We start from the raw sequence: 27,883 nt of genomic DNA, 5'->3' as shown, positions 1-27,883 counted from the left end.
ATACTATATACTGTATTCCTGTTTCCCGTACGTATCGGTTTAAACTGGTAAATATCAATGCATTTTTATTGAAAAAAGATCAACTTGAATGATAAAGATAGAAAATAAAAGTCACACATTCAGTGTTAAGGTTTGCTGAGATCTGCAGAATTAAACTCTGCCACTGGTTTTGATGTTTTTACTAAGTTGTCTATTTAGTGTTTCCAGTAGGAAATGTGGTCAAACATGTCAACATGGATTTTAATTTTGGTAAACAACAGATATGGAATTTCTTTGTACAAAACAAATCTTTAACTTTAGCTCTTTATTTCATTCACATTTTTATTTCAGCTTTTCTTGGTCTTACTTCTTTATGTCTCTGCGGTAGTGGAGAGAGGCTTTGGCCTCAGTGCAATTTATTTAAGTGTGTTTACACACTTTTCAGATCTCCATCAGTTTCTCCACCTCAGCCTGCACAGCATCACATTCAGCCTGCAGTTTTCTAATCACTGCCTCAACAGGTGACTTTGCCTCTTCAGCTTTGTCATACTGTTTTTTCAGCTCAGTCACTGTTTGTTTTTCTGTAACGTCCTCATTCTCCCATCCGTACTTCTGATTAAAATGTGCATTCCAGTAATATTTACTGGGACACACAGTACAGTATCCATCAGATCCCACTGCAGAACAATGTGTTTTGTCTTTATTGCCTGCACAGTCACAGGGAAAGTGACAGGTGAAATGACACTGCTGACAGTTGGTGAGGTATACTCCAGAACCACTCTGCTAAAGAGGAAACAAAGATGGAGTTCAGCTTCCAGAAACAGCCACACAGGAGAAGCTGTTGCTACTTCATACATAACAGAGAAGTGATAAAACTGATGGAAACATCTGAGATGAAAAGATTGTTCAACATGACTTCAGCCTGAACATTTGGTTGAGATGGATTCAGTATCTTTTACATAAGTCCTTACCAGGCACAGGACAGTCTTTGCGGCGGTCGTACAGCATCCCGAGGCTGAAAGGCCGACCGAGCGCTGCCACCTCCATCGTCCCGCTGGCTTCAGAGTCCGTTTCTCAGTCTGACCTGGACAGAAAAAAGACAACAGCCTGTCAGGTTGTTTGGTATATCAGCTCTGACCAAAGTCCAACGCAAACTTGCACTCCACTCAGCGCACCAGAAAACCATCGCAACACTTGACCTGCACAATAATGAGGAGGCATACTTAATGGAGCCAGACAACATGATGATTAGTTGAATATGGATGTGGATTTGACATTGACACTCACACACACACACGCACACACACACACACACACACACACACACACACACACACACGCACACACACACACACACACACACACATCTAATAATGAGTGCCGATCATGGCTTTAACTCTCTTCTCATTTGCCTTCACTTAGAAATAACTGTTTCAAGGTTGCCTTAATAAAAATCACTGGTCCTAGTACTCAAAGAATAACAGCTGGATGAAATTTAAGTTAGTCTGATTTAGTTGAACCATGTTTGAAGATCCGCTCCCTGTTTGACTTCTCAAGGACAATAAAACAACAAAACAACCTTTGCTGTACTTACAGTTGAAAGATGTGTGATCCTCTGAGGCTGTTTTCAGATATCTGCCTTCGGTCTTTATTCATCGACAGAGCGAGCTGCAAAAGAGAAACTGAAACTGTGTGACACTGCAGATCTGAAGGGGAGGGCGCATGAGAGTATAGCACAGAGTGGGCTGGTTGTTTGAGATGAGGAAGAAGAGGGACGGGTTATCAAGCTGTGGTTCATTCCAGGAAGAGGAGCAGCGCTGACAAATACTGATGATGTAAAGATGATGCAAAGCAATTAAATGGGGTAAAATTTGACTTTAATAATAAGATCATTGCCCAACGCGCCCAAGAGAAAATGTCACCTGCCAAGATCCAGTTTGATAAAAGCCACAGATATCTCCAACTAGTGCGACCGCTCTAAAAACAAGAACATTTGTCTGATAAAGACAGAAATGAAGAATTATTTCTCTACGGCTAAACTCCGCATATTACTGAGGAAGCCAATGAGGATTCAGGCTGAGAGTCAACAGAGACAGCAGACTTGTGTTTTGAGAGGTCAAGCTCAGAGTTTGCAGGGACGGCCATCTGGGACACGATAACAGCAGTCGGCCCATTCGGCAACTGCAACACAGGAGAAGAGACGGCTGGGCCGCCGAATTGAACATGGGGGCAGGAGTCGGTCGGGCTGCCAGCTGGGACACAGACAGGACAAGTGACAGTTCTTGCAGATGGACGGGACCTATCAGGAGTATGGGCAGGCGGTCGGATAAACCAACAGAACTTTTCCAGGGAATGGCAACAGAGGTGGGACCACTCTGAGGTTTTATGTGCGATCTGAATATCTGACTGAAGATCGAGGCAGGATGCATGAAATGACCAGCAGAAGGCTGCACAGGAGGCCGGAGACATAGATGCCGAACAGGATGAATAAGAACGCTTACCAGATAAGAGCGGTATGGAGGCCAGCCGTGTGATTGTTTCAATAAATAAATATTAACATATGAATACAGAACCTGTGAGAAAACTCTCAATGTACGGACACGCGAACTGACATACTACACTTAAAACAAGGACAGGTGAGACAAAGTAACATGTAACACTGTTTTGGCGTACAGCGCTCTGTTACGCTGCTGGAGAGGACAAGTTTGAACAGTTTGTGTCGTGGGTGTGAGAGGTCTGCAGTGATGTTACCTGCCCGTTTCCTGAGCCTGGACCGGTATAAGTCCTGGATGGAGGGCAGGTCCGTGCCAATCATGCTCTCTGCAGACCTGATTGTCCGTTGCAGTCTGTCGCTGTCCTGTTTGGTGGCAGATCCAAACCAAACCGTGATGGACGTGCAGAGAACAGACTGGATGATGGTGGTGTAAAACATGATCAGCAGCTCCTGAGACAGGTCGAACTTCCTGAGCTGACGCAGACAGGGCATCCTCTGCTGGGCCTTTTTCCTGACCTCGTCTATGTGGGAGGTCCACTTCAGGTCCGTGGAGATAGTGGATCCCAGGAACCTGCAGGTGCCCACAGTAGACACGGTGCTGTTGAAGATTGTGAGGGGGGGTAGTGGGAGGTGCCCCTGAGCCCCTGCATACACATCAAACATGGTTTGTGTCATTATAGTTAGTTCTTTTCATGCTGATTTATGTCTAAATTTCAGTTTATTTCTAGTTATTTGATGCTGTCAAAATGATGATTGACAGCTCTGTTAACAAATCAGGCTCCTGCAGCGTTCTGTTCCGGATTAGCAGAGTAGAGGAGGAACGGCGAGAGGAGACGTAACGAAAACAATCACGACAGCCACTGAAGTTTCACTACCTGTGAACGGTAACCTCAGACCAACACAAGAAGCTGTCCTGCTGTCAGAGAGCAGATGGAGACGCGTCGTCCATCTATATATACAGTCATTGGTCAGCACAGACTCTCAGGCAGGAAGGTGACACACCACCAGATTCCTGATCTTCTGGCTCTGAAAAAGCTGACACACATCCTCTTCACAGATTGTTCGTGCAGGTGGGGGGTCAGAGGGGAGGTAGTTGCAGGGGGTGCAGGTAGTTCTAGGCTGAAGTGGTTGAGGAGTGTGAAAGGAGTAGGTGAGGGGTGTGAAAACCTGCAGTAAAAGATGTTCAGGTCATCAGCCAGTGGAGGTTTTCCACAGGGTGTGGAGATGGTCTCCTGTTCTTGGTAATGTTCTGCAGGCCTCTCCACAGTGATGCAGGGTCATTGGCTGTAAAGCAGTTTCCTAGCTTCTCAGTTTAGCTCCTCTTTGCTACCCTGATCTGGTTTGTCATTGTGTTTGTGGCCTGCTTGTTCAGGACCACATCCCTGCTCCTGTAGGCCTCCTCCTTGGTCTCACATAGTCACCCCAGTTTGCAGTAAACCAGGGTTTATTGTTGTTGTATGAGCAGAAGGTTTTTGTCTGCACACACGTCTGCACACACGTCTGCTCACACGTCTGCACACACGTCTGCTCACACGTCTGCACACACGTCTGCACACACGTCTGCTCACACGTCTGCACACACGTCTGCACACACGTCTGCACACACGTCTGCTCACACGTCTGCACACACGTCTGCACACACGTCTGCACACACGTCTGCTCACACGTCTGCACACACGTCTGCTCACACGTCTGCTCACACGTCTGCACACACGTCTGCTCACACGTCTGCACACACGTCTGCACACACGTCTGCACACACATGTCCCCACAAAAGCTCAATTGACTATCTAGTGTTTTCTAAGATCTGAGAAGATTTACTGACGCCACCGCCAATCTCTCTCTCTCTCTCTTTCTCTCTCTCTGTGTCTCTCTCTCTTTCTCTCTCTCTCTCTTTTTCTCTCTCTGTGTCTCTCTCTCTTTCTCTCTCTGTGTCTCTCTCTCTTTCTCTCTCTCTCTCTCTCTCTTGCTCTGCGTCTCTCTCTCTTTCTCTCTCTCTCTCTCTTTCTCTCTCTCTCTCTCTCTCGCTCTCAGGGAATACATCAGGAGAGGAGGAGGAGCATGTTCTCATAGACTTCTATAGGAGCACACTTCTTTTTAACAGGAGTCGCCCCCTGCTGGACGTTAGAAAGAATGCAGGGTTTATACACAGTCTATGTTATAACTGGAACATAAATTGTGGCTGCAGAAGGTAAAGAAACACGCTGACACATCGAAGCTCACAGACAGCATTTTGACATTTAAACATTTTAATGTAGATTATTCACTGATTCATAAAATACACACACGATCATCAGGAGTCTTTATAATTCCTCAGATTGTCTTCACGACTTCAGATCTCCAAGAAAACAAACTTCACAGTAAATCAAAAGTAGTAAAAGAAACAGGAAGCTGAAGCCCCGTGTGCACAGAAATGTACAACAAACTACTGAAAAGAAAGAAATGAATATTCCTGTTTGCTGTACGTTACAGAACAAACTGATATAAATGCCTTTTTAGTGAAAACACAAATCAACCTAAATGATAAAGATTGACAATAAAAATCACATGTTCAGTTTTAAGGTTTGCTGAGCTAGAAGAGCTGCAGACTTAAACTCTGACACTGGTTTTAATGGTTTTTACAAAGTTGTCTATTTAATGGTTCCAGCAGGAAATGTGGTCAAACATGTCAACATGAATTATATTTTAGGAACAACCGATGTTTGTTTTTTACGACACAGATATTTAAGTCTTGCTCATTATTTCATTCACATTTTAATTTCAGCTTTTCCTGGTCGTGCTTTTTGTCTTTGTCTCGGTGGTTTCGGTCAGAGTCCTGCTGTGCTCTTCTTTTTGACAACACGACTTATGATCATTATGGACTCTGCAGAAATGTCTCTCCTCTCTCTACTTTAGCCATGTACTCTGCTTTTGTTTTCATGTCCATGAGAGACTGAACTCGTTTCTTCCAGCCTGGTTTGGCCTCAGATTTTTCTCCCTCAATAAGCATGTCGATGTACTCTGGAGTGGATCGAGGGTTTGGCCTCAGTGCGATTTCTTTAAGTCTGTTTAGACACGTAGAAGATCTCTCCATCAGTTTCTCCACCTCAGCCTGCACAGCAACATATTCAGCCTTCAGTCTTATAATCAATGCCTCAACAGGTGACTTTGCCTCTTTAGCTATGTCATACTTTTTTTTCAGCTCAGTCACTGTATGTTTTTCTGTAACGTCCTCATACTCCCATCTGTACTTCTGAATAAAATGTACATTCCAGAAACATTTACCTGGACACACAGTACAGTATCCATCGGTCATTGCAGCACAGCCTGCTTTGTCTTTATCATTTCGAATACCACAGGGATCGTGACAGGTGAAATGACACTGCTGACAGTTGGTGAGGTATTCTCCAGAACCACGAATACCTTTCTGAACAGGCTTCCTGACAGTGATTTCAAACTCAAAGTTCTCATTTCTGCTGATCTCTGCCTCAAACTCTTTAATTTTTTCAGCTGTCTCTTTAATGTCCTCGAGCTTTGCTAACCCGACGTTAACCTGCTCCTGCAACTTTTCAACTGAATTTTCGAGCTGCTTTCTTTGTCTGAGGACCTCCTGCGTCAGTGTCAAGCTTTTGGTTTGTATGAGATTCAAAGCATCAAAGAACCTCTTCATGCTTTTTGTCCCCATGTTCCAAAACATCTCATCAAAGCCTCCTTCCTCATCATCTTCACTCGTGCTGTCTGCTGCAGATGATTTGTTGTTTGCAAACAGTGCTGAATTATTGAATTTGAAGTGAACCGGCCGCCCGTCCTTTGTGTTAGGACATGGGACACCTGCAGCCTTGATCGCCTCTAGAACTGGGTTGGGCTGGCCGTCTGCGAACGTCACCAGAACCCTGATGTTTTCTGCTATGTCTTTGCCAAAGATTGAGAGCACAGAATCAAACACATATTTCTGTGTTGGTGTGAGTCGAGCCGAAGACGCCTGAGCTACAAAACACACAGCGTCAATTTCTCTGACACCAAGATCATCAGAGAAGAGCTTACGCAGCTGCTCTGTGATCTCTTTGTCTCTCTCTATGCCTCTTGGATCTCCAAAACCTGGAGTGTCAACAATGGTCAGTGAGTAATCTAGTTCAAAACCTTCCTGGTGGTTGATTTTGTACACAGTGACTTCAGAGGTCTGGCTTTCAGCTTGTGATCTGGACTCATCCTCTTCAGTTAATTTAAATCTGAAGTTGTCCTTCCAGTCCACACCAACAATGTAGTTGATCATTCCATTGATCAGAGTGGACTTTCCTGATCCGGTCGCTCCCATAAGCATTACTGTGCGGTTTTGCCTCATGCTTTCTTTGCCAAAGTTATACCTTCTGCATCCATCGATGTCCAGATCCTCTTTTTCCAGAGGCAGTGTGTAAACTGGGGGTGTTGCAGAGAGTTTACTTTTACTAATGTCTTTGAGGAATTCTGCAAGACTGGCGAATTCACGTCTAGATGTGCCGACATTCACAGTGATGCTTTCCTTGCTCCTGCCAGCTACCCCACAATCACATCTGACCCTGACAACATATTCTGTCTCTGACTGAAGCCCTGAAATGATTGCCTTCTCTGCTCCTGTCATCATTTGGTTCCACTGGAGCTCCTCCTCATTCACGCTGCTGACTGTCTTTCCTGTTTTGGCGTACTCCACGATGTAGCTCAAGGTGTGGACATCTTGTCCGAGCTCAGCTGGTTTCTTCCAGCTGACTGATATCTCACTTGAGTTTGGTTCAACTTGTGGTTTTCCAGGAGGGCTGCATGGTAAGGTTTGAATGGGACCGCTGACTTGATTGGCTGGCCCGACACCTACTGTGGTCACTGCTCTGCACCTGAACATGTACTCTGTGTTAGGACTCAGACCACTCACTGTCACTGCTTCAGTTTTTGATGCTGTCTGTTGTTTCCATCCTTCCTCTTCACTGACACAGTACTCAACAGAGAAGGAGGTGATGTTCTCTGATCCAAACTTTGGTGGATCAATCTTCAGTGTCACACTGTCGTGGTTTATGTCACTTCCTGTCACTGTTTCAGGCTTTGAAGGCGGCTCAAAGTCCTCGCTGACAGAGAAGCCTTTTTCATAAAGGTCGATGCTCGAACCTCTCTTTGTCTCATTTGTTATTCCGACTGTTAAAAACGTTATGTTCTTGTTCTCCTGGTTGGCCTCTGCAAAGTCACTGAAGAGCTTTGCTTTCACCCTCATTGAATCGGATACTTCTTTGGAAAGGTACCATTGTTCCTTCTCTACATCCGGAGGATGTGGATCTTCAGGGTTTTCTGTTTTTCTTAAGTAGTTTGATAAAGCTGAGAGGTACGGTTCATCACTTCCCAGTGAGGTGAAAACAAAACACACAGCATGTCCCGCTCTTAGACTTTCACTGTAAAGCTGATTTTGAGATGGTACAATCTTGGTGTTTTTCATCATGTCCGTTAAAGACATCACCGTGTCGATTTCTCTCTCTTTACAGTCCATCCACTCGTTCAGGTTTTTCCTGTTGAAAGGAGAAGAATGTCTCTTCTTCAGGATCCCTGCGAGCTCAGCCTCCTCTTCTCCTCCTCCTCTGATTGATGGAAGTTTCTTTGCCAAGGTTTGTTGGAATTCCATCTTGAACTCAGAGCACATCTGTTTGAAAGTTTTAATCTTTGTGCCAACCTGTGAGAACTGTTGTGCTGTGGTGGTTCTCACTGCATCATTGCACCTCATGTCCAGCTCACTAAAGTCCTCCAGGACACTCTGTGATTCCTGAACTAACCTTGTGCTTATCTCACGGACAAGTTTAGCAGCAGAAGAATCTAAAGTTGTCAGAGGCAGCAGCCAGACCTTCACTGGGACTGCGTTTTCTCCGTTGGCTCCCAGCAGATTAGGCAGACTTTGGTAGACTTGAACTGCATCCTGAAAGGATGTTGGAATTTTCTGAAGGGAAAAGTCTCCATAGAATTTGCAGGAGAATTTCTCAACAGTTGCTTTGTCCTTTTCTTCCATTTTTAGTGAACCTTTACCCTTTATAGCAAGACGAGGAATCTTCTCGATGACCACCTTCAAGTTTCCCTCAATGTCTTGATGATCTTCTGTTTGAGAAACCTCACGGTCAAAGACGAAGAAGGCTTGTGCCCCATAAAGGATTCCTGTGACCACATGTGTTGCTATTCCTTTCTCAAAGACATATGGATGCTTCACGTTCCCTGTTCCAAGATGATCCATGGACAGTTGCTGGAACATCGTGGTAGTTTTATATTTGAGTGTTACTCTGGCCTGATGTTTGGAAGTCTTGCTATCGTTCAGGTATTTGGCAGATCCTTCAACCTTTATGAGTCCACACAAGAAACTTGTCTTCAGTGATGCTTCAACATCTAATGCCAAGGATTTATCCTCAATGGATTCAGAGGCAACTATCTGAAAATCATTATAGGTCTGTGGTGTTTCTCCAATATGTTTTCTCAGGTCATCACGGTCCCACAATGAGAATCCTGCAAAAGAATAAGTAAGGATCGAGTTCAGCTTCCAGAAACAGCAGCAGAGGAGAGGCTGTTGCTGCTTCGTATGTGATAGAGAATGTTTGATAAACTGCTTGAAACATCTGAGATGAAAAGATTGTTCAACATGACTTCAGCCTGAACATTTGGTTGAGATGGATTCAGTATCTTTTACATAAGTCCTTACCAGGCACAGGACAGTCTTTGCGGCGGTCGTACAGCATCCCGAGGCTGAAAGGCCGACCGAGCGCTGCCACCTCCATCGTCCCGCTGGCTTCAGAGTCCATTTCTCAGTCTGACCTGGACAGAAAAAAGACAACAGCCTGTCAGGTTGTTTGGTGTTTGAAACTTCAATTGTTCCATTACATTTGTTTTTTCTTATTATGGACATCATATAAAAATGTTGCTGCATTTTTCTATTTGCTGCTTGTTTTCTAAATGCTGCGCATGTGTTGTCAAATTGATGAAGATGTTTTCTTAATTTGCTTCTGTTTTGTGGATTTGCATGTGTTTTCTGAAGTTGCTGTGCGTTGAGCTCTCAGGGCCACCGTAGTTTTCAGACTGATGTAGGTACTCAAATGAAAGTGAAATCTCAGGAGGATTTTATCAGCTGTCTTAATTTTTTTATCATTCACTGAGAAGTAACATCTTCACAAACATTAACCTTTAAAATTTGGTTTACCAGAAAGCCTGTAGCCCTTATAATAATCACATGGCCATTATTATACCATTAGTATCTGAGATAATGCTACAGTGGGCCAGGCATCGTGATTATAATGAGAATCTTGGATTGATATTTACTTACATTTTCCTATTTATTTATGTATTTATTTATTTATTCGAACAGGTTGAAAGAAAACAAAATAAAATATACAATGTGCTTTGGCAGAAAAACAATTAAAAAGACAGCTCTACAACAACATAGAAAATCATACCTTGTTCGACAGGGTGTAGGATGAAGTTAATCAAACGTATCTAGTCCTACCCCTTTATTGTTGTGTTTATATAATGTAGTCAGTCAGAGCGTGTGTAGGAAAACACAACAGAAGAAAAGAAAGAAAAGACAATGTTTCAGAAAAAAGGCACATTGCACAGTTATAAATTCATGTTTCCGTTTCTCTCTTGTATCCATTCAGAATGTGGTTCTTAGATTAGTTTGAGCTGTTACGGCCTCTCTAACTAAGTACAAGACAAAACAAAGGCTCACAATGAGGACCGCAACATATTTAAAAAGGACGCCACACAACAGAAGGAGGTTTGAAAACCCACAGGGTTTTAATTTGTTTATTGAATAAAGAATCAAAATCATCTCATTTGTGTTTATTTTCTCGTATGTACTCGATAGCTTCTCTGTGAATACTTCAGCACATGATCCTGGTGTTCTGTATACACAGCTTATCAGATGCTTTTTGATTTCTCTGTTTCTGTTTCTACACTGATACATTCCATTACGTTGCTTTTGCTTCAGACATGTTTTTAATAGTTTTACTTCTGTATGTGTTTTCAGTGAATACAGCAACTCCTCCACACTTTTTCTTTCTGTTCACATGATACATGTCATCTCCTTCTACTTCAACCAAGCCTGTTTGTTCTTCGCTTGTTTGTTTCTCTGTGAGTTAGTTCTTTAGCCGTTTTAAACAGTGTTTGATGTTTGACAGGTTTGAGTTTAAGCTTCTACTGTTGAAATGTATGATTGAGATTTCTCTCTCCTTTTTAAACTTATTGCTAAACTGTTCTTCGGTGTAATATTCGCACTGGCTCTGTGTGTTTATGAAGAAGTTGTTCTCGGGGTCAATATCGTTTTCGATATCATAGTCTCTGTGTTCGATGTATTCAAATGTTTTCAGTCCAAGTGTCTCATATTCAGTGATCTGTGCTCGATGTGGCATCATGTCTCCACTCGGAGATGAATGGTTTATGTCGGGGCTTGTCATGGGTTAATAGTGTCCGGGCTGACAGTTCTTATTGCTTTCCCATGAGTTGTCATTTCTTGTACTTGTCCAGCTCTGCCATGTCTTTGATGGCCAGCACTTTGGCCTCCTCTGGTGGTCCATTAAGTTTCATGAATACTTTGCAGTTGGATGTCCAAGTTGCTTGAATCCGGTTCTCTTTCCGTAGGATGCGAGCTTGTCTGAGTTTTTCTGTGTTAAGTGTTCGTTCAGGTAGACGTTTGATCCTCTCAGTTTCTTCCCCTGCTTGAGCAGTGCAGGTTTTTGTTTTCTGCTCACAAGACGCATAATTATGGCTGGTTTGACATTTCTTTCTCTTCGGGGGAGAGGGTGACAGGCCTCGATGTGGTTTCTGTCCAGAGTCATCCCCTTGCTGTCCAGGAATACGATCACCTGCTGCTCCAGGGAGTCGTGATCAGCCTCGGTGACCTCTCCCTCTCTCGCTGCAGCCCTGGCGTGTGACCGGGGCTTTATGTCCAGGCCGCTGACGATCAGGTCATTCATCCTGGAATATTGTTCCAGGTCTGCCACACGGCCTTCCAGCATGGATAGTGTTCTGTCCTTTTCAGCATTTTGTCTTTTTAATTCTTTTATTTCTTCCATCAGATTCATGATCACTTTTTGTTGTTTGGAGATGTTTGTTATTTCCTCTGACATAAAGTTCAAAGATCTTTTTATGTCTTCTACTTCTTCTTCTGAGATTGTTGGCTTGACTTTTGGTGGCAATGTGTGCATGTGGTCAAACCTAGATTCATGAACGGCGATAGTCTCTCTGTCATCGTATAGTGAAACAAAAATGTATTTAAAATATATACAAATTACCCACATTTACAATTTCAGAAATGCCTCGTCAGAGTTTTCTTTCATGCTTTCGAAGCGTAAGTGATCTGGCAGATCAGGCCGTGCAACTGACCCAAATACAGATTCCTGGAAACATCAAACACACGTGAGGGCATTGGAGAAACAACTGAGACCTGCCCCACGTCACCAACATCACTGAAGCTCTGTCTGTGCTCGGGCTGAACAATTCATCTACATTGTATCAGAATCTCGATATGGTGGATTTTTCAAATCACAGGAGGTGCAATATTTGTTAAAGGTAAAATGTTGAAATACCATTTCCATTTAAATATTGTGCTGCAGAGATTTTCTGACCTACACGTTATACACAGGTGTAAGTATGTCAGCACAGATAGGCTCTTCAGCCTCAAAGAGACAGAACAAAAACAAAGAGATACGGAACGATCACAAAAACACCCTCAGCCGCTAAAACACGCTCTGTCTGGTGGGGCCCTTATATGGTAATTGAAGATCTGACGGCAGATCAAATCAGGAAGCAGAAAATGACCAGAAGAAGGCCGCACAGGTGGCCAGAGACATGGATGCCGGACAGGAGGTCAACTGACACTGACACGTGAGCCACTGAACCAGGGTTGATAAAGGCACTTATACTTACAAGCTCTGTTATTCGTACTTCCTCTTGGATGTTGATTTGTCCATTTACACTCTGAAACACACACATCTAATCATGAGTGCTGATCATGGCTTTAACCCTTTACTCATTTTGCCTTTACTTCCAGATAACTAAGCCATCGCAACACTTGACCTGCACAATAATGAGAAGGCATACTTAATGGAGCCAGAAACCTGGTAATTAGTTGAATATGGATGTGGATTTGACATTGACGCTCTGAAACACACACATCTAATCATGAGTGTTGATCATGGCTTCAACTCACTTCTCATCCGGCATCTATGCAGGGCAACTTTGCTATTTTCCAACTGATACCAGGGTCGTGTTCACATCCAGAGCCCACGTTTTTTAAGGAGCAAATTTACTTGTGCACATAAGTTGCCTATAAGATGAAGTCCCTTCTGCGCCATATCAGCTCTCAGTAACGACTGTCGAGTTTCACTTCCTCAGAACTGAGACAAGTTTCATCTCCCGATCTACACAATATGTGTCTGTGTAGTGATTGGGGCCTTTCAGCTTGTGTACTTCCCCACATGTTGGTCACACCCATCTTCAAACTGTAGATCTGAAGGGGAGGGGGGAAGGAAGTATAGCACAGAGTCGGCTGGTTGTTTGAGATAAGGAAGAAGAGGGAGGGGTTATCAAGCTGTGGTTCATTCCAGGAAGAGGAGCGGCGCTGACAGATTCAACTTTGTTTCCTGGTTTACAGTGAAGTCTCGGCTAAAAGCTGCTCCACGTTTAAAAACATGAAAGATATCAGTTATTTAATACTTCTTCCTCCTCGGACTTTGGTCCTGGCTTGATATTTCTCTGACTCTTCAAGTTCTGTTTCACATAATCAAACACGATGTAAAGTAATAAAACAGGGTACAATTTGCAATGCACTGACTGAAATGCAATCTTGGATCCCCACAGCACAGTCTGACACAGTTTACCTTTTCAAATGTCTATAAAATAAAACAGACATCTTCAAGCTAACACGGACAAATCTTAATCATTGTTAGATGAAAGCTGATGGGCCAGAAGATATTAAATCTGACAAAGGCATTTATACTTTCTAGCTCTGTTATTAGTGTGACTTAAGGTTGCCTTAAGAAAAATCACTGGTCCTAGTACTCAAAGAATAACAGCTGGATGAAATTAAGAGAATATTTCTCGACTGGAAATTTAAGTTAGTCTGATTTAGTTGAACCATGTTTGAAGATCCGCTCCCTGTTTGACTTCTCAAGGACAATAAAACAACAAAACAGCCTTTGCTGTACTTACAGTTGAAAGATGTGTGATCCTCTGAGGCTGTTTTCAGATATCTGCCTTCGGTCTTTATTCATCGACAGAGCGAGCTGCAAAAGAGAAACTGAAACTGTGTGACACTGCAGATCTGAAGGGGAGGGGGCATGAGAGTATAGCACAGAGTGGGCTGGTTGTTTGAGATGAGGAAGAAGAGGGAGGGGTTATCAAGCTGTGGTTCATTCCAGGAAGAGGAGCTGACAAATACTGATGATGTAAAGATGATGCAAAGCAATTAAATGGGGTAAAATTTGACTTTAATAATAAGATCATTGCCCAACGCGCCCAAGAGAAAATGTCACCTGCCAAGATCCAGTTTGATAAAAGCCACAGATATCTCCAACTAGTGCGACCGCTCTAAAAACAAGAACATTTGTCTGATAAAGACAGAAATGAAGAATTATTTCTCTACGGCTAAACTCCGCACATTACTGAGAAAGCCAATGAGGATTCAGGCTGAGAGTCAACAGAGACAGCAGACTTGTGTTTTGAGAGGTCAAGCTCAGAGTTTGCAGGGACGGCCATCTGGGACACGATAACAGCAGTCGGCCCATTCGGCAACTGCAACACAGGAGAAGAGACGGCTGGGCCGCCGAATTGAACATGGGGGCAGGAGTCGGTCGGGCTGCCAGCTGGGACACAGACAGGACAAGTGACAGTTCTTGCAGATGGACGGGACCTATCAGGAGTATGGGCAGGCGGTCGGATAAACCAACAGAACTTTTCCAGGGAATGGCAACAGAGGTGGGACCACTCTGAGGTTTTATGTGCGATCTGAATATCTGACTGAAGATCGAGGCAGGATGCATGAAATGACCAGCAGAAGGCTGCACAGGAGGCCGGAGACATAGATGCCGAACAGGATGAATAAGAACGCTTACCAGATAAGAGCGGTATGGAGGCCAGCCGTGTGATTGTTTCAATAAATAAATATTAACATATGAATACAGAACCTGTGAGAAAACTCTCAACTGACATACTACACTTAAAACAAGGACAGGTGAGACAAAGTAACATGTAACACTGTTTTGGCGTACAGCGCTCTGTTACGCTGCTGGAGAGGACAAGTTTGAACAGTTTGTGTCGTGGGTGTGAGAGGTCTGCAGTGATGTTACCTGCCCGTTTCCTGAGCCTGGACCGGTATAAGTCCTGGATGGAGGGCAGGTCCGTGCCAATCATGCTCTCTGCAGACCTGATTGTCCGTTGCAGTCTGTCGCTGTCCTGTTTGGTGGCAGATCCAAACCAAACCGTGATGGACGTGCAGAGAACAGACTGGATGATGGTGGTGTAAAACATGATCAGCATGGTGCTGTTGAAGATTGTGAGGGGGGGTAGTGGGGGGTGCCCCTGAGCCCCTGAGGCGCAGTCACTGGTGTAGAGGGAGAAGAGCAGTTAGATGTGATTCTCCCCAGCTTCACCTGCTGTCTCCTGTCAGTCAGGAAGTTGGTGATCCAACAGGTGGAGGCTGGCCCAGTGAGCTGGGTGAGTTTCTGGTGGTGGATTTCAGGGATGATGATGTTGAATGCCGAGCAGAAGTCCACACACAGGATCCGAGCGTTCATCCCGAGGTGTTGCATGTACTGCAGTCCCATGTTGACTACATCATCCACCAACCTGTTTGCCCGGTAGGCCACCTGCAGGGGGTCCAGCAGAGGGCCTGTGTTGTGCTTCAGGTGGCTCAACACCAGTCTTTCAAAAGATTTCATGACCATAGACGTAAGGGCGACAGGCCTGTAGTCATTCAGTCCTGTGATGAAGGGTTTCTTGGGGACGGGGATGATGGTGGAGCATTTGAAGCAGGAGGGGACTTCACACAGCTTCAGAGATGTGTTGAAGATCTGGGTGAAGATGGGGGGCCAGCTGGTCAGCACCACAGACTTTATAAAAAGATGGACAACAAGACGGCTCCCTAAAAGTGAAGCCAAAACATTTTGAGCGCCCCCTGCTGACTGGCTGCAGTATAGGTCATAAAGCCTGTCACCTCCATGTTAACAGATGGGACATGAGTCAAACTATAAAATCAAAATAGACGTCAAACATGGTTTGTGTCATTATAGTTAGTTCTTTTCATGCTGATTTATGTCTAAATTTCAGTTTATTTCTAGTTATCTGATGCTGTCAAAATGATGATTGACAGCTCTGTTAACAAATCAGGCTCCTGCAGCGTTCTGTTCCGGATTAGCAGAGTAGAGGAGGAACGGCGAGAGGAGACGTAACAAAAACAATCACGACAGCCACTGAAGTTTCACTACCTGTGAACGGTAACCTCAGACCAACACAAGAAGCTGTCCTGCTGTCAGAGAGCAGATGGAGACGCGTCGTCCATCTATATATACAGTCATTGGTCAGCACAGACTCTCAGGCAGGAAGGTGACACACCATCAGATTCCTGATCTTCTGGCTCTGAAAAAGCTGACACACATCCTCTTCAGAGATTGTTCGTGCAGGTGGGGGGTCAGAGGGGAGGTAGTTGCAGGGGTTGCAGGTAGTTCTAGGTTGAAGTGGTTGAGGAGTGTGAAAGGAGTAGGTGAGGGGTGTGAAAACCTGCAGTAAAAGATGTTCAGGTCATCAGCCAGTGGAGGTTTTCCACAGGGTGTGGAGATGGTCTCCTGTTCTTGGTAATGTTCTGCAGGCCTCTCCACAGTGATGCAGGGTCATTGGCTGTAAAGCAGTTTCCTAGCTTCTCAGTTTAGCTCCTCTTTGCTACCCTGATCTGGTTTGTCATTGTGTTTGTGGCCTGCTTGTTCAGGACCACATCCCTGCTCCTGTAGGCCTCCTCCTTGGTCTCACATAGTCACCCCAGTTTGCAGTAAACCAGGGTTTATTGTTGTTGTATGAGCAGAAGGTTTTTGTCTGCACACACGTCTGCTCACACGTCTGCACACACGTCTGCACACACGTCTGCTCACACGTCTGCACACACGTCTGCTCACATGTCTGCACACACGTCTGCACACACGTCTGCTCACACGTCTGCACACACGTCTGCACACACGTCTGCACACACGTCTGCACACACGTCTGCTCACACGTCTGCACACACGTCTGCTCACACGTCTGCTCACACGTCTGCACACACGTCTGCACACACGTCTGCTCACACGTCTGCTCACACGCATGCACACACGTCTGCACACACGTCTGCTCACACGTCTGCACACACGTCTGCACACACGTCTGCTCACACGCATGCACACACGTCTGCACACACGTCTGCTCACACGTCTGCTCACACGTCTGCACACACGTCTGCTCACACGTCTGCTCACACGTCTGCACACACGTCTGCACACACGTCTGCTCACACGTCTGCACACACGTCTGCACACACGTCTGCTCACACGTCTGCACACACGTCTGCTCACACGTCTGCACACACGTCTGCTCACACGTCTGCTCACACGTCTGCACACACGTCTGCACACACGTCTGCTCACACGTCTGCTCACACGCATGCACACACGTCTGCACACACGTCTGCTCACACGTCTGCACACACGTCTGCACACACGTCTGCTCACACGTCTGCTCACACGTCTGCACACAAAAGCTCAATTGAGTATCTAGTGTTTTCTAAGATCTGAGAAGATTTCTCTCTTTCTCTCTGTCTCTCTCTCTCTCTCTTTCTCTTTCTCTCTCTCTCTCTCTCTTTGTCAAGTCCAGCCTGCAGATCAGCATTGCCCAGCATCTATTTATCCCATTGTCACCTGAATGCACCTAATCAGCATCACTCTACAGCAGAGACGATTTGAAACAATGGAGGTCAGATTAACGGATGAGTTCTGCGATCATCATAAACATATAAACATATACACACAATAACACACAATACTGGAGCTCATGCTTTGCAGGATTTGCAGGAGAGCTGACCTTTGTGTGGTCCGCTTTGTGTCAGACTGAAACATGTTTTTCATGAGTTGTGATAACATGTGCATCATACATTCATGTACCCCTTTAGGATGAACTAACTTCGATGATCCTCTGCACTTTGCTCTAGCGCCATCATCAGGTCAACATTTTAATGCGTGTAAGACTTTCTGACCAAACACCTGCTGAACTAAAGAAATCCCATCAGCCTCTGCTGTACTGCGACGGTGTGCTAAAACATTAGCATTTTAACATTGTTTTAATAATCACGTTAGCATTTAGCTCAGAACACCAAAGGACATGAGTAAAACATCCACACCAACCTTTGTGTGTAGGATGGATTGAAGTGGAAACCAGCAGTGAAACAATCAGACTGTAGACAGTCTCGAGCGTCACCTGGATGGATTTTTGGAGCCAGAAGTTTCTGCATTTGGACGGGAGGCTGGTTTCCTGTTGCTAGTTCTCAGTCCTGTCTGACAGGAAGTGAGTGATTGTCAATCACAGGTAGCCCCGCCCAAACCCCTCCCCTCTTCCTGGTCTGTGTGACTCTAACTGGGAGCATCAGTGACTAAATGAACATCATGCTGTGTTGAAGAAGACTTGAAACTAGAGACTGAGACCATAAAGTCATCAGGAACATGTTTACTGAGGGAATACATCAGGAGAGGAGGAGGAGCATGTTCTCATAGACTTCTATAGGAGCACACTTCTTTTTAACAGGAGTCGCCCCCTGCTGGACGTTAGAAAGAATGCAGGGTTTATACACAGTCTATGTTATAACTGGAACATAAATTGTGGCTGCAGAAGGTAAAGAAACACGCTGACACATCGAAGCTCACAGACAGCATTTTGACATTTAAACATTTTAATGTAGATTATTCACTGATTCATAAAATACACACACGATCATCAGGAGTCTTTATAATTCCTCAGATTGTCTTCACGACTTCAGATCTCCAAGAAAACAAACTTCACAGTAAATCAAAAGTAGTAAAAGAAACAGGAAGCTGAAGCCCCGTGTGCACAGAAATGTACAACAAACTACTGAAAAGAAAGAAATGAATATTCCTGTTTGCTGTACGTTACAGAACAAACTGATATAAATGCCTTTTTAGTGAAAACACAAATCAACCTAAATGATAAAGATTGACGATAAAAATCACATGTTCAGTTTTAAGGTTTGCTGAGCTAGAAGAGCTGCAGACTTAAACTCTGACACTGGTTTTAATGGTTTTTACAAAGTTGTCTATTTAATGGTTCCAGCAGGAAATGTGGTCAAACATGTCAACATGAATTATATTTTAGGAAAACAACTGATGTTTGTTTTTTACGACACAGATATTTAAGTCTTGCTCATTATTTCATTCACATTTTAATTTCAGCTTTTCCTGGTCGTGCTTTTTGTCTTTGTCTCGGTGGTTTCGGTCAGAGTCCTGCTGTGCTCTTCTTTTTGACAACACGACTTAAGATCATTATGGACTCTGCAGAAGTTTCTCTCCTCTCTCTACTTTAGCCATGTACTCTGCTTTTGTTTTCATGTCCATGAGAGACTGAACTCGTTTCTTCCAGCCTGGTTTGGCCTCAGATTTTTCTCCCTCAATAAGCATGTCGATGTACTCTGGAGTGGATCGAGGGTTTGGCCTCAGTGCGATTTCTTTAAGTCTGTTTAGACACGTAGAAGATCTCTCCATCAGTTTCTCCACCTCAGCCTGCACAGCAACATATTCAGCCTGCAGTCTTATAATCACTGCCTCAACAGGTGACTTTGCCTCTTTAGCTATGTCATACTTTTTTTTCACCTCTTTCATTTTTTCACCTGTCTCTTTAATGTCCTCGAGCTTTGCTAACCCGACTTTAACCTGCTCCTGCAACTTTTCAACTGAATTTTCGAGCTGCTTTCTTTCTCTGAGGACCTCCTGCGTCAGTGTCAAGCTTTTGGTTTGTATGAGATTCAAAGCATCAAAGAACCTCTTCATGCTTTTTGTCCCCATGTTCCAAAACATCTCATCAAAGCCTCCTTCCTCATCATCTTCACTCGTGCTGTCTGCTGCAGATGATTTGTTGTTTGCAAACAGTGCTGAATTATTGAATTTGAAGTGAACCGGCCGCCCGTCCTTTGTGTTAGGACATGGGACACCTGCAGTCTTGATCGCCACTAGAACTGGTGGGGGCTGGCCGTCTGCGAACGTCACCAGAACCCTGATGTTTTCTGCTATGTCTTTGCCAAAGATTGAGAGCCCAGAATCAAACACATATTTCTGTGATGGTGTGAGTCGAGCCAAAGACGCCTGAGCTACAAAACACACTGCATCAATTTCTCTGACACCACGTTCATCAGAGAAGAGATTACGCAGCTGCTCTGTGATCTCTTTGTCTCTCTCTATGCCTCTTGTATCTCCAAAACCTGGAGTGTCAACAATGGTCAGTGAGTAATCTATTTCAAAACCTTCCTGGTGGTTGATTTTGTACACAGTGACTTCAGAGGTCTGGCTTTCAGCTTGTGATCTGGACTCATCCTCTTCAGTTAATTTAAATCTGAAGTTGTCCTTCCAGTCCACACCAACAATGTAGTTGATCATTCCATTGATCAGAGTGGACTTTCCTGATCCGGTCGCTCCCATAAGCATTACTGTGCGGTTTGGCTTCCTGCTTTCTTTGCCAAAGTTATACCTTCTGCATCCATCGATGTCCAGATCCTCTTTTTCCAGAGGCAGTGTGTAAACTGGGGGTGTTGCAGAGAGTTTACTTTTACTAATGTCTTTGAGGAATTCTGCAAGACTGGCGAATTCACGTCTAGATGTGCCGACATTCACAGTGATGCTTTCCTTGCTCCTGCCAGCTACCCCACAATCACATCTGACCCTGACAACATATTCTGTCTCTGACTGAAGCCCTGAAATGATTGCCTTCTCTGCTCCTGTCATCATTTGGTTCCACTGGAGCTCCTCCTCATTCACGCTGCTGACTGTCTTTCCTGTTTTGGCGTACTCCACGATGTAGCTCAAGGTGTGGACATCTTGTCCGAGCTCAGCTGGTTTCTTCCAGCTGACTGATATCTCACTTGAGTTTGGTTCAACTTGTGGTTTTCCAGGAGGGCTGCATGGTAAGGTTTGAATGGGACCGCTGACTTGATTGGCTGGCCCGACACCTACTGTGGTCACTGCTCTGCACCTGAACATGTACTCTGTGTTAGGACTCAGACCACTCACTGTCACTGCTTCAGTTTTTGATGCTGTCTGTTGTTTCCATCCTTCCTCTTCACTGACACAGTACTCAACAGAGAAGGAGGTGATGTTCTCTGATCCAAACTTTGGTGGATCAATCTTCAGTGTCACACTGTCGTGGTTTATGTCACTTCCTGTCACTGTTTCAGGCTTTGAAGGCGGCTCAAAGTCCTCGCTGACAGAGAAGCCTTTTTCATAAAGGTCGATGCTCGAACCTCTCTTTGTCTCATTTGTTATTCCGACTGTTAAAAACGTTATGTTCTTGTTCTCCTGGTTGGCCTCTGCAAATCGTCCCGCTGGCTTCAGAGTCCATTTCTCCGTCTGACCTGGACAGAAAAAAGACAACAGCCTGTCAGGTTGTTTGGTATTTGAAACTTCAATTGTTCCATTACATTTGTTTTTTCATATTTGGGCCATCAACATCAAAATGCCTGTGTGTTTTCCTGTTTTCAGGCTGATGTAGGTGCTCAAATAAAAGTGAAAACTTAATTTTTTTTTTATCACTCACTGATAAACATCAAACACTTATCAAACATCTTCACAAACATTAACCTTTAAAATTTGGTTTACCAGAAAGCCTGTAGCCCTTATAATAATCACATGGCCATTATTATACCATTAGTATCTGAGATAATGCTACAGTGGGCCAGGCATCGTGATTATAATGAGAATCTTGGATTGATATTTACTTACATTTTCCTATTCATGTGCATGTGGTCAAACCTAGATTCATGAACGGCGATAGTCTCTCTGTCATCGCACATAAGCATGTTCACCAGACTGAAGAAACAAAAATGTATTTAAAATATATACAAATTACCCACATTTACAATTTGAGAAATGCCTCGTCAGAGTTTTCTTTCATGCTTTCGAAGCGTAAGTGATCTGGTAGATCAGGCCGTGCAACTGACCCAAATACAGATTCCTGGAAACATCAAACACACGTGAGGGCATTGGAGAAACAACTGGGACCTGCCCCACGTCACCAACATCACTGAAGCTCTGTCTGTGCTCGGGCTGAACAATTCATCTACATTGTATCAGAATCTCAATATGGCGGATTTGTTAGGGTTGTGTGTTTTCGTTGGACTCTTTGGTTTTGTCTGCTCTGCTCTTTTCCCCCCTCCCTTTTCTCTTCTCCTCTCCTGCAGGGCTGGTGTGTGACGGGGGGCGTGGCTGGCTTCACCTGCAGCAGGCAGACTAGACACACCTGATCCTTATCACTCATCAGACCTTCCTTCTACTTAAGTTTGGCTTCAACTTCTCTTCGACGCCAGATAATTCCAAGTCCTTTGGTCTGGTGTGTTGCCTGCCTGCCTGCATTTTTTGCCTGCTCTGTGCCTGAGCATTTCCATTTGTCTGATCCTCGTGGTGTTATATCGGACCGGCGAGTCTCTGCAAGCCAGCCAGCCTCCCGTCACCACAGCTTGTTTTTGAACATTTCTTTTGTAAGTAAATCCTTTTACTTTTTATCGGAGTCCCGTCTCTGCTTTGGGGTCTAAACTGTACCTGGCCGTAACAGGATTTTTCAAATCGCAGGAGGTGCAATATTTGTTAAAGGTAAAATGTTGAAAACCATTTTTATTTAAATATTGTGCTGCAGAGATTTTCTGACCTACACATTATACACAGGTGTAAGTATGTCAGCACAGATAGGCTCTTCAGCCTCAAAGAGACAGAACAAAAACAAAGAGATACGGAACGATCACAAAAATTCACAGTGACCTCAAAGTGGCAGAACCTCTCCAGGGAACGACAACGGAGGAGGGATCACTTTGAGGTTTTATGTGGCAACTGAGGATCTGACGGCAGATCAAATCAGGAAGCAGGAAATGACCAGAAGAAGGGTTCAGTGGCCAGAGACATGGATGCCGGACAGGAGGTCAAAAGCATGGACACTGGTTGTAGGAGGAGTCGACCGATGTTTCAAGCCAGCACATTTTGGAGAGCTTACATCCATTCAGTTGCATCATTTCTGTGATGCTAGTGAAGAGGGCTATGACACCGTGACCTATCTAGTCCAGCAGAACAGCAGCAATCAAGTCCATTGTGCCTTCGTCATGGGAAAGGCAAGCTTCTACAGTATCCCAGTGGAGGCATGTCAGCACACACCTTAATCCTGCTGATCATGCATCAAGAGGACAAAAGGTGGACTCCTTTTTGCAGAACCAAGCCTGGATCTCTGGACCAGACTTTCTCACCAAGTCTGCTGAAAGCTGGCCGGAGAACCCTGATCACCTGAAAAACCTCACCACAGCAGGTCCTGAGAGCAAGAAAAAGGCCACAATCAATGCTGTTGCATTAAAAGAAACGGTGGACGTAATGCAGCAACTGATAGAGCACTACTCCTGTTGGACACTCCTTAAGAAGGCAGTGGCATAGATCCTTAAGGTAAGGGACACATTGCTGTGCCTGGCTAAAAAGAGAAAGGAGCAGAGTGCAGATATTGCACTGACTGACGCTGACCAGGATCAACAAAGACAGCAACTTCTAAATTTCATGGCGTGCTGTAAGACAAGTCTCAGCAAAAGAACCCTCACAGTGGATGATCTGGAAGAAGCTGAACTGGAAATTATACGCTACTGCCAGAGAAAGAAATACCAAGAGGAAATAAATACTCTACAAAAGGGGGAGCCTGTCAAAAGGAGCAGCCACAAAAATAAACTCAACCCGGTTGTCTGTTGTACGGTGGCAGTGTGTAGAGGCTAGACTAGCTGTGGAGTCACACAGGTTTTATACCGTGTCCTGTCCTGTTACGTTTCATGTTCAGTGGATTAACATACTCTCAACTCTACAACGGAAAACGAGTGGATTTGTAAAACTTCAGCGATTGGAAACGTGTAAGCCAAGACTTCCAGCTAGGTTGTGTTTTCTGCGGTAACACTGGTAGTTGAGCCATGGAACCAGGGAGCTCCTGAGGCACCAGCACAGGAGAATGCTGCAGCTTAGCAATAGAACCAGGAGACTATTACTGAAGCGGCTCTGAGTGGTACAGGGGGCTTTTGTTAGAGCTATACAGGGACAGGAGTCTGCTGGGCGGCCAAACTTTTGACAGGGTTGAAGCAGAAGCAGCTGCTGACCTGGTGAAAGTTATTCATGTTGTTATTTCCTTCTTGCTGTGTTACTGTAACTCTCTGTGTTCTTCATGGAAGGAAAAGGTTCGTCTACATTTCAGTTGAAGAAGTATTCAATGAGGTTGGCTGGCAAAGAATGTTAGCTAGATGACATTAACAGGATCATTTCACTAGCTTAGATTATCCATCCATTTTCCATACCGCTGATCCTGTTCAGGGTCGCGGGGGGCTGGAGCCTATCCCAGCTGTCACTGGGCGAAAGGCGATGGGCGGGGTACACCCTGGACTGGTCGCCAGTCAATCCAGGGCTGACACATAGAGACAGAACACCTTTCGCACTCACATCTATGGGCAATTTAGAGTCACCAATTAACCGTACAAGCTGTGGGACAAGGACTACAAGGACTGTGGGAGGAAGCCGGAGACCCCGGAGGGAACCCACGCATGCACAGGGAGAACATGCAAACTCCACACAAGAGGCCAACTTTGCCCAAACCGGGGTTTGAACCAGTGACCTTCTAGCTGTGAGGCAACAGCAGGAAGCACTGCACCACCGTGCAGCCCTAGCTTAGATTATGTTAGTCTGAATTAGTTGAGCCACGTTTGAAGAGCAGCTCCCTGTTTGACTTCCCTGGAAATATCAAACAACAAATGCTCTTTATTCATTGACCGAAGGAGGTGCAAGAGAGATCGGACAGAAACACTGTGTCTGTGTGAGATGAAGCGCCTGGCGTCTGATGCAGGGCAAGACTCATTGCTAGTTGATGCCATGGTCATCATCACGTCAAGTCTTGACTACAGGCTTAGCAGATTTTAATTTCTGCCTGTAGGTCGGGATGAGATGGACCAGTCAGTGGTCAGAGGGTCCCAAAGCTGCACGGCAAACAGCGATATGAGTCCTTTAAAACTAGTCCCATATAGAACTGCTGACAAGAATCTCTCTGAAGGTCCTCTCTGGTGAATGTGACCAGAGAAGGGGAGTAGTAAACCAAACAATTAAACAAAAACCCGAAAATTACAAGAGAGTGCAGTCCCCAGGCTGCCATCTGCAGCGCCATCTTGGATCACCTGTCTGAGATAGAGGGCCCTATCGTCATCTGGCACATGGTGCAGGGCAGGAGTCATTGCCAGTTGATTGCGGGGTCATTTTCACGTCCAGAGCCCACATCTTTAAGGGTCAATTTTACTTGTGCCCATTACTGTGCTTATTGGCATGACATTAATGTGGTCAGACGCATTGGTGTCTTGAGAGGAGACACGCCATTGATCAACAAAACCTGGTCTAAAGTCAATGCTGCTGTGTTTTACTGCTATTCAAAGGGCGGATTATTCAGTTAGTAAGATGTGTTGTCATAGTCTGGTTCACAGTGCACTACCATTCTACTCTGTACACACACAGGGAGTGCAGCAGTGCTCCTACTCCACTGTTGAAGAACAACACTTTTATACCCACAATAACAATAAAGTTACAAGTAAAAGTAATAAATCTACACAGATAACAACTGACCTAGGTGATTAACAGGATTCACAGTACTCGTCACATGGTGGCAGTATGAAACCTCTATAAGAACCTCTGAACTGAACACACTAGACAATAAATACTTTTTCTTTAAGGATCTTTTGAGTCAGTATCCATTAAACTCAGAACAACAATCCAGGGGCGGGACCAGAGGGGGGCTCTCAGTGACCCAGCCCCTCCATGGATCAAGTCTTACAGTAATAACAATGCTGTAGTTATTGAGCCATTTCAGTCTGGATTAAATCAGCCTGTAAAAATCCTCTGAGATGCAAATGTCTGCCTGCCAGCATGGAAAGAAAAAGAACATTCAAATGAGTTATTGTCAGGCAAATGAGCTCTTTCATGTGTCGAGGTCACTGGTGTGAGCGACGCACCGCTATCCTGCAGCTCAACACGGTCACCTCAGGGCCTCCGCCTATGATGCCCGTTCCTGGGGGGTTTGGGATCATCTTGCATTTTAACCAACTTGTTGTATGTGGGTATGTTATTTGTCATGTAACATTTGTGTCCATTCTATATGGAAAAACCGTTGTGAGCATGTCTGTGTGCCGTCCAGTGGGCCGTCTCATGAGGTTTCCTGTGATTGTAATATATGTCGTATGTGTTTAAGTACCGGCCTTAGGACTACGAATGAAATTAAGCTATTGTGCTGATTCCAGCATATTTACTTTGAAGCATATTGCTGATAGGATGAAGAATGTGAACTGTCCAAATTCAATAAATAAAAAAATGAAATGAATGAATGAAATGAAAGCTGCACACGCAGAGGAGGAAAAGGACTTAGTGTTGGTGTATTGAAGCCACTCGGAGGGTTTAACAGTTGTATGAATGATTGTTGTTTTTCTGAGACCTGGGTCATTAAAACAAATTGGCACGCCTGATAACAAAACTAAGATGAGGACATGTTTAGAGCAACGTCTGAGGATGTTCTCATATTGTACCAAATTCTCTTTCTAATTCGACCGACATGTTGGACGCTCTGTTCGTCCAACAAAGCACACACAGATTATCTGTCTGATATTTACATGAACAAATCTCCAAAAGGCTCCAACAGCACAAACACGGCCCAGAGGTTACATTCAGTGACTGAGTTAGCTGAGGGGACACCTTGCAGACAGCTAGCAGCTCCCAGCTGTCACTCAAAGAGGCCACGCCCCTAATGATGCATCACTTTAAGCCTTAATATGATTCTCCCCTTACAGTTGTCATGAAGAGAGAAATTAGCTAGACACCCAAACTGTTTTCTGAACTTTTGGCTCAGACGAATTACAATCAAAACAGATGAAACGTTTCCTGTTCGGGGTCCAGTTGTACAAAAACACTTCAGTTTAATGCTTTTTTTTTGCTAGCCAAAATTAGCATACAATTACCATAAATCCCAGATGTCTGCTGACTCCTTACTGTTCTCCAGCTGAACAACTGCAAAGATCTGTACAGACACTGCGTTTGTTGTCTACTTCCTGTTTACATTTTATACACACATATATATATAATACCTGTATATTCTGCTGCTTACGTAATGTCTATATTAGAATCTTACCAAATACTCAGTTAGAGTCAAATTCCTTGTTGTAAATAATTAGAACCAGATTAAAAGTTGTTTTTATCCACACTGTTTCATGTTCCTTGAACTGTTTTATTGTGTTTACATTGATCTCATTCTTCATGTGAAACTGTTACAATAACTCTTGAATCTTTATCCCCAAACACAACCACCTGAGCAGTATCATCCTCCCTGTCTGCTGTCAGAGTTGAAACCTGAACACTGCTCCCCTCTAGTGGCTGCTACATCACACTGCGGCTCACACCAAACTACCCAACTCCCTCGGAGGATGTTTTCTTACAGGAAGGAGCTGCCGAGTCATTTCTAACAACGTTCAGAGGCTGAACTTTACACCTCAAGACCAAACTGGGATAAAGAACATAAGGACGCTGTTTAGGACAGATGTGTAAATGTTTGTAGCTCATCCACAGCTTCTTTTTTTATAATGTTGTCATGTTTATGTCCAAAACGAAGTCATTTTATTTGTTCAATTAAGTCCAAGATTAAGTTACAGGAAGCAGGCAGAAAAAAGCAGATAAATACACTTCAGCTGAGGCTGCTTTCTGTCTCGCCAAACATCTGAAACAGCAACTATTTCTGACAGTGTGATGACAAATTTACCTTAAATGAATTAATAATAGTGATTAATCAACTAAATATGCCTCTATTACATTGATTTATGAAAAAAAAACTTTTTTCAGAGTAGAAACAGAATTTTAGAGCGTGAGGTGAAAACAAAGTGTGTCGGCTGGTTTGTGATGACCTGATGGATGAACAGTTCTTACAGCTCTCCTCTGCAGCACAAGAAACTCCAACATCAACAAATGAGCAGACGTCAAAGTACCGCCCATAATGTTTGATTGACAGCTGATCTGAGTGCAGGGAGGAAACGCCACAACAATCAGCTCTCAGCAACAACATGAAGACAACATAAGTTTAACAGTTCAAACACAGAAGTTAACCCGCTGTCCCTTACGTGACTTCTGT

The 27,883-nt window shown here is 44.3% G+C and overlaps 1 protein-coding gene across 1 annotated transcript; it reads right to left on the bottom strand.

Moving 5' to 3' along the window:
* Positions 1 to 3,454: 3,454 nt before the first annotated feature.
* LOC138611624 (uncharacterized) lies at positions 3,455 to 9,246 on the bottom strand. The gene is made up of 3 exons (XM_069684800.1): positions 9,147 to 9,246; positions 5,364 to 8,953; positions 3,455 to 3,640 (listed from the first exon to the last, which is right to left on the bottom strand). The coding sequence occupies exons 1-3, from the start codon at positions 9,244 to 9,246 to the stop codon at positions 3,455 to 3,457; spliced, it is 3,876 nt and encodes a 1,291-aa protein (XP_069540901.1).
* Between the last annotated feature and the right edge of the window lie 18,637 nt (positions 9,247 to 27,883).

Source organism: Semicossyphus pulcher, unplaced genomic scaffold, assembly GCF_022749685.1.
Source record: "Semicossyphus pulcher isolate SPU_LCO1_2020_fin unplaced genomic scaffold, fSemPul1.0.p SCAF_7, whole genome shotgun sequence".
Lineage (NCBI taxonomy): Eukaryota > Metazoa > Chordata > Actinopteri > Labriformes > Labridae > Semicossyphus > Semicossyphus pulcher.
This window is presented reverse-complemented; position numbering and strand designations above follow the sequence as displayed.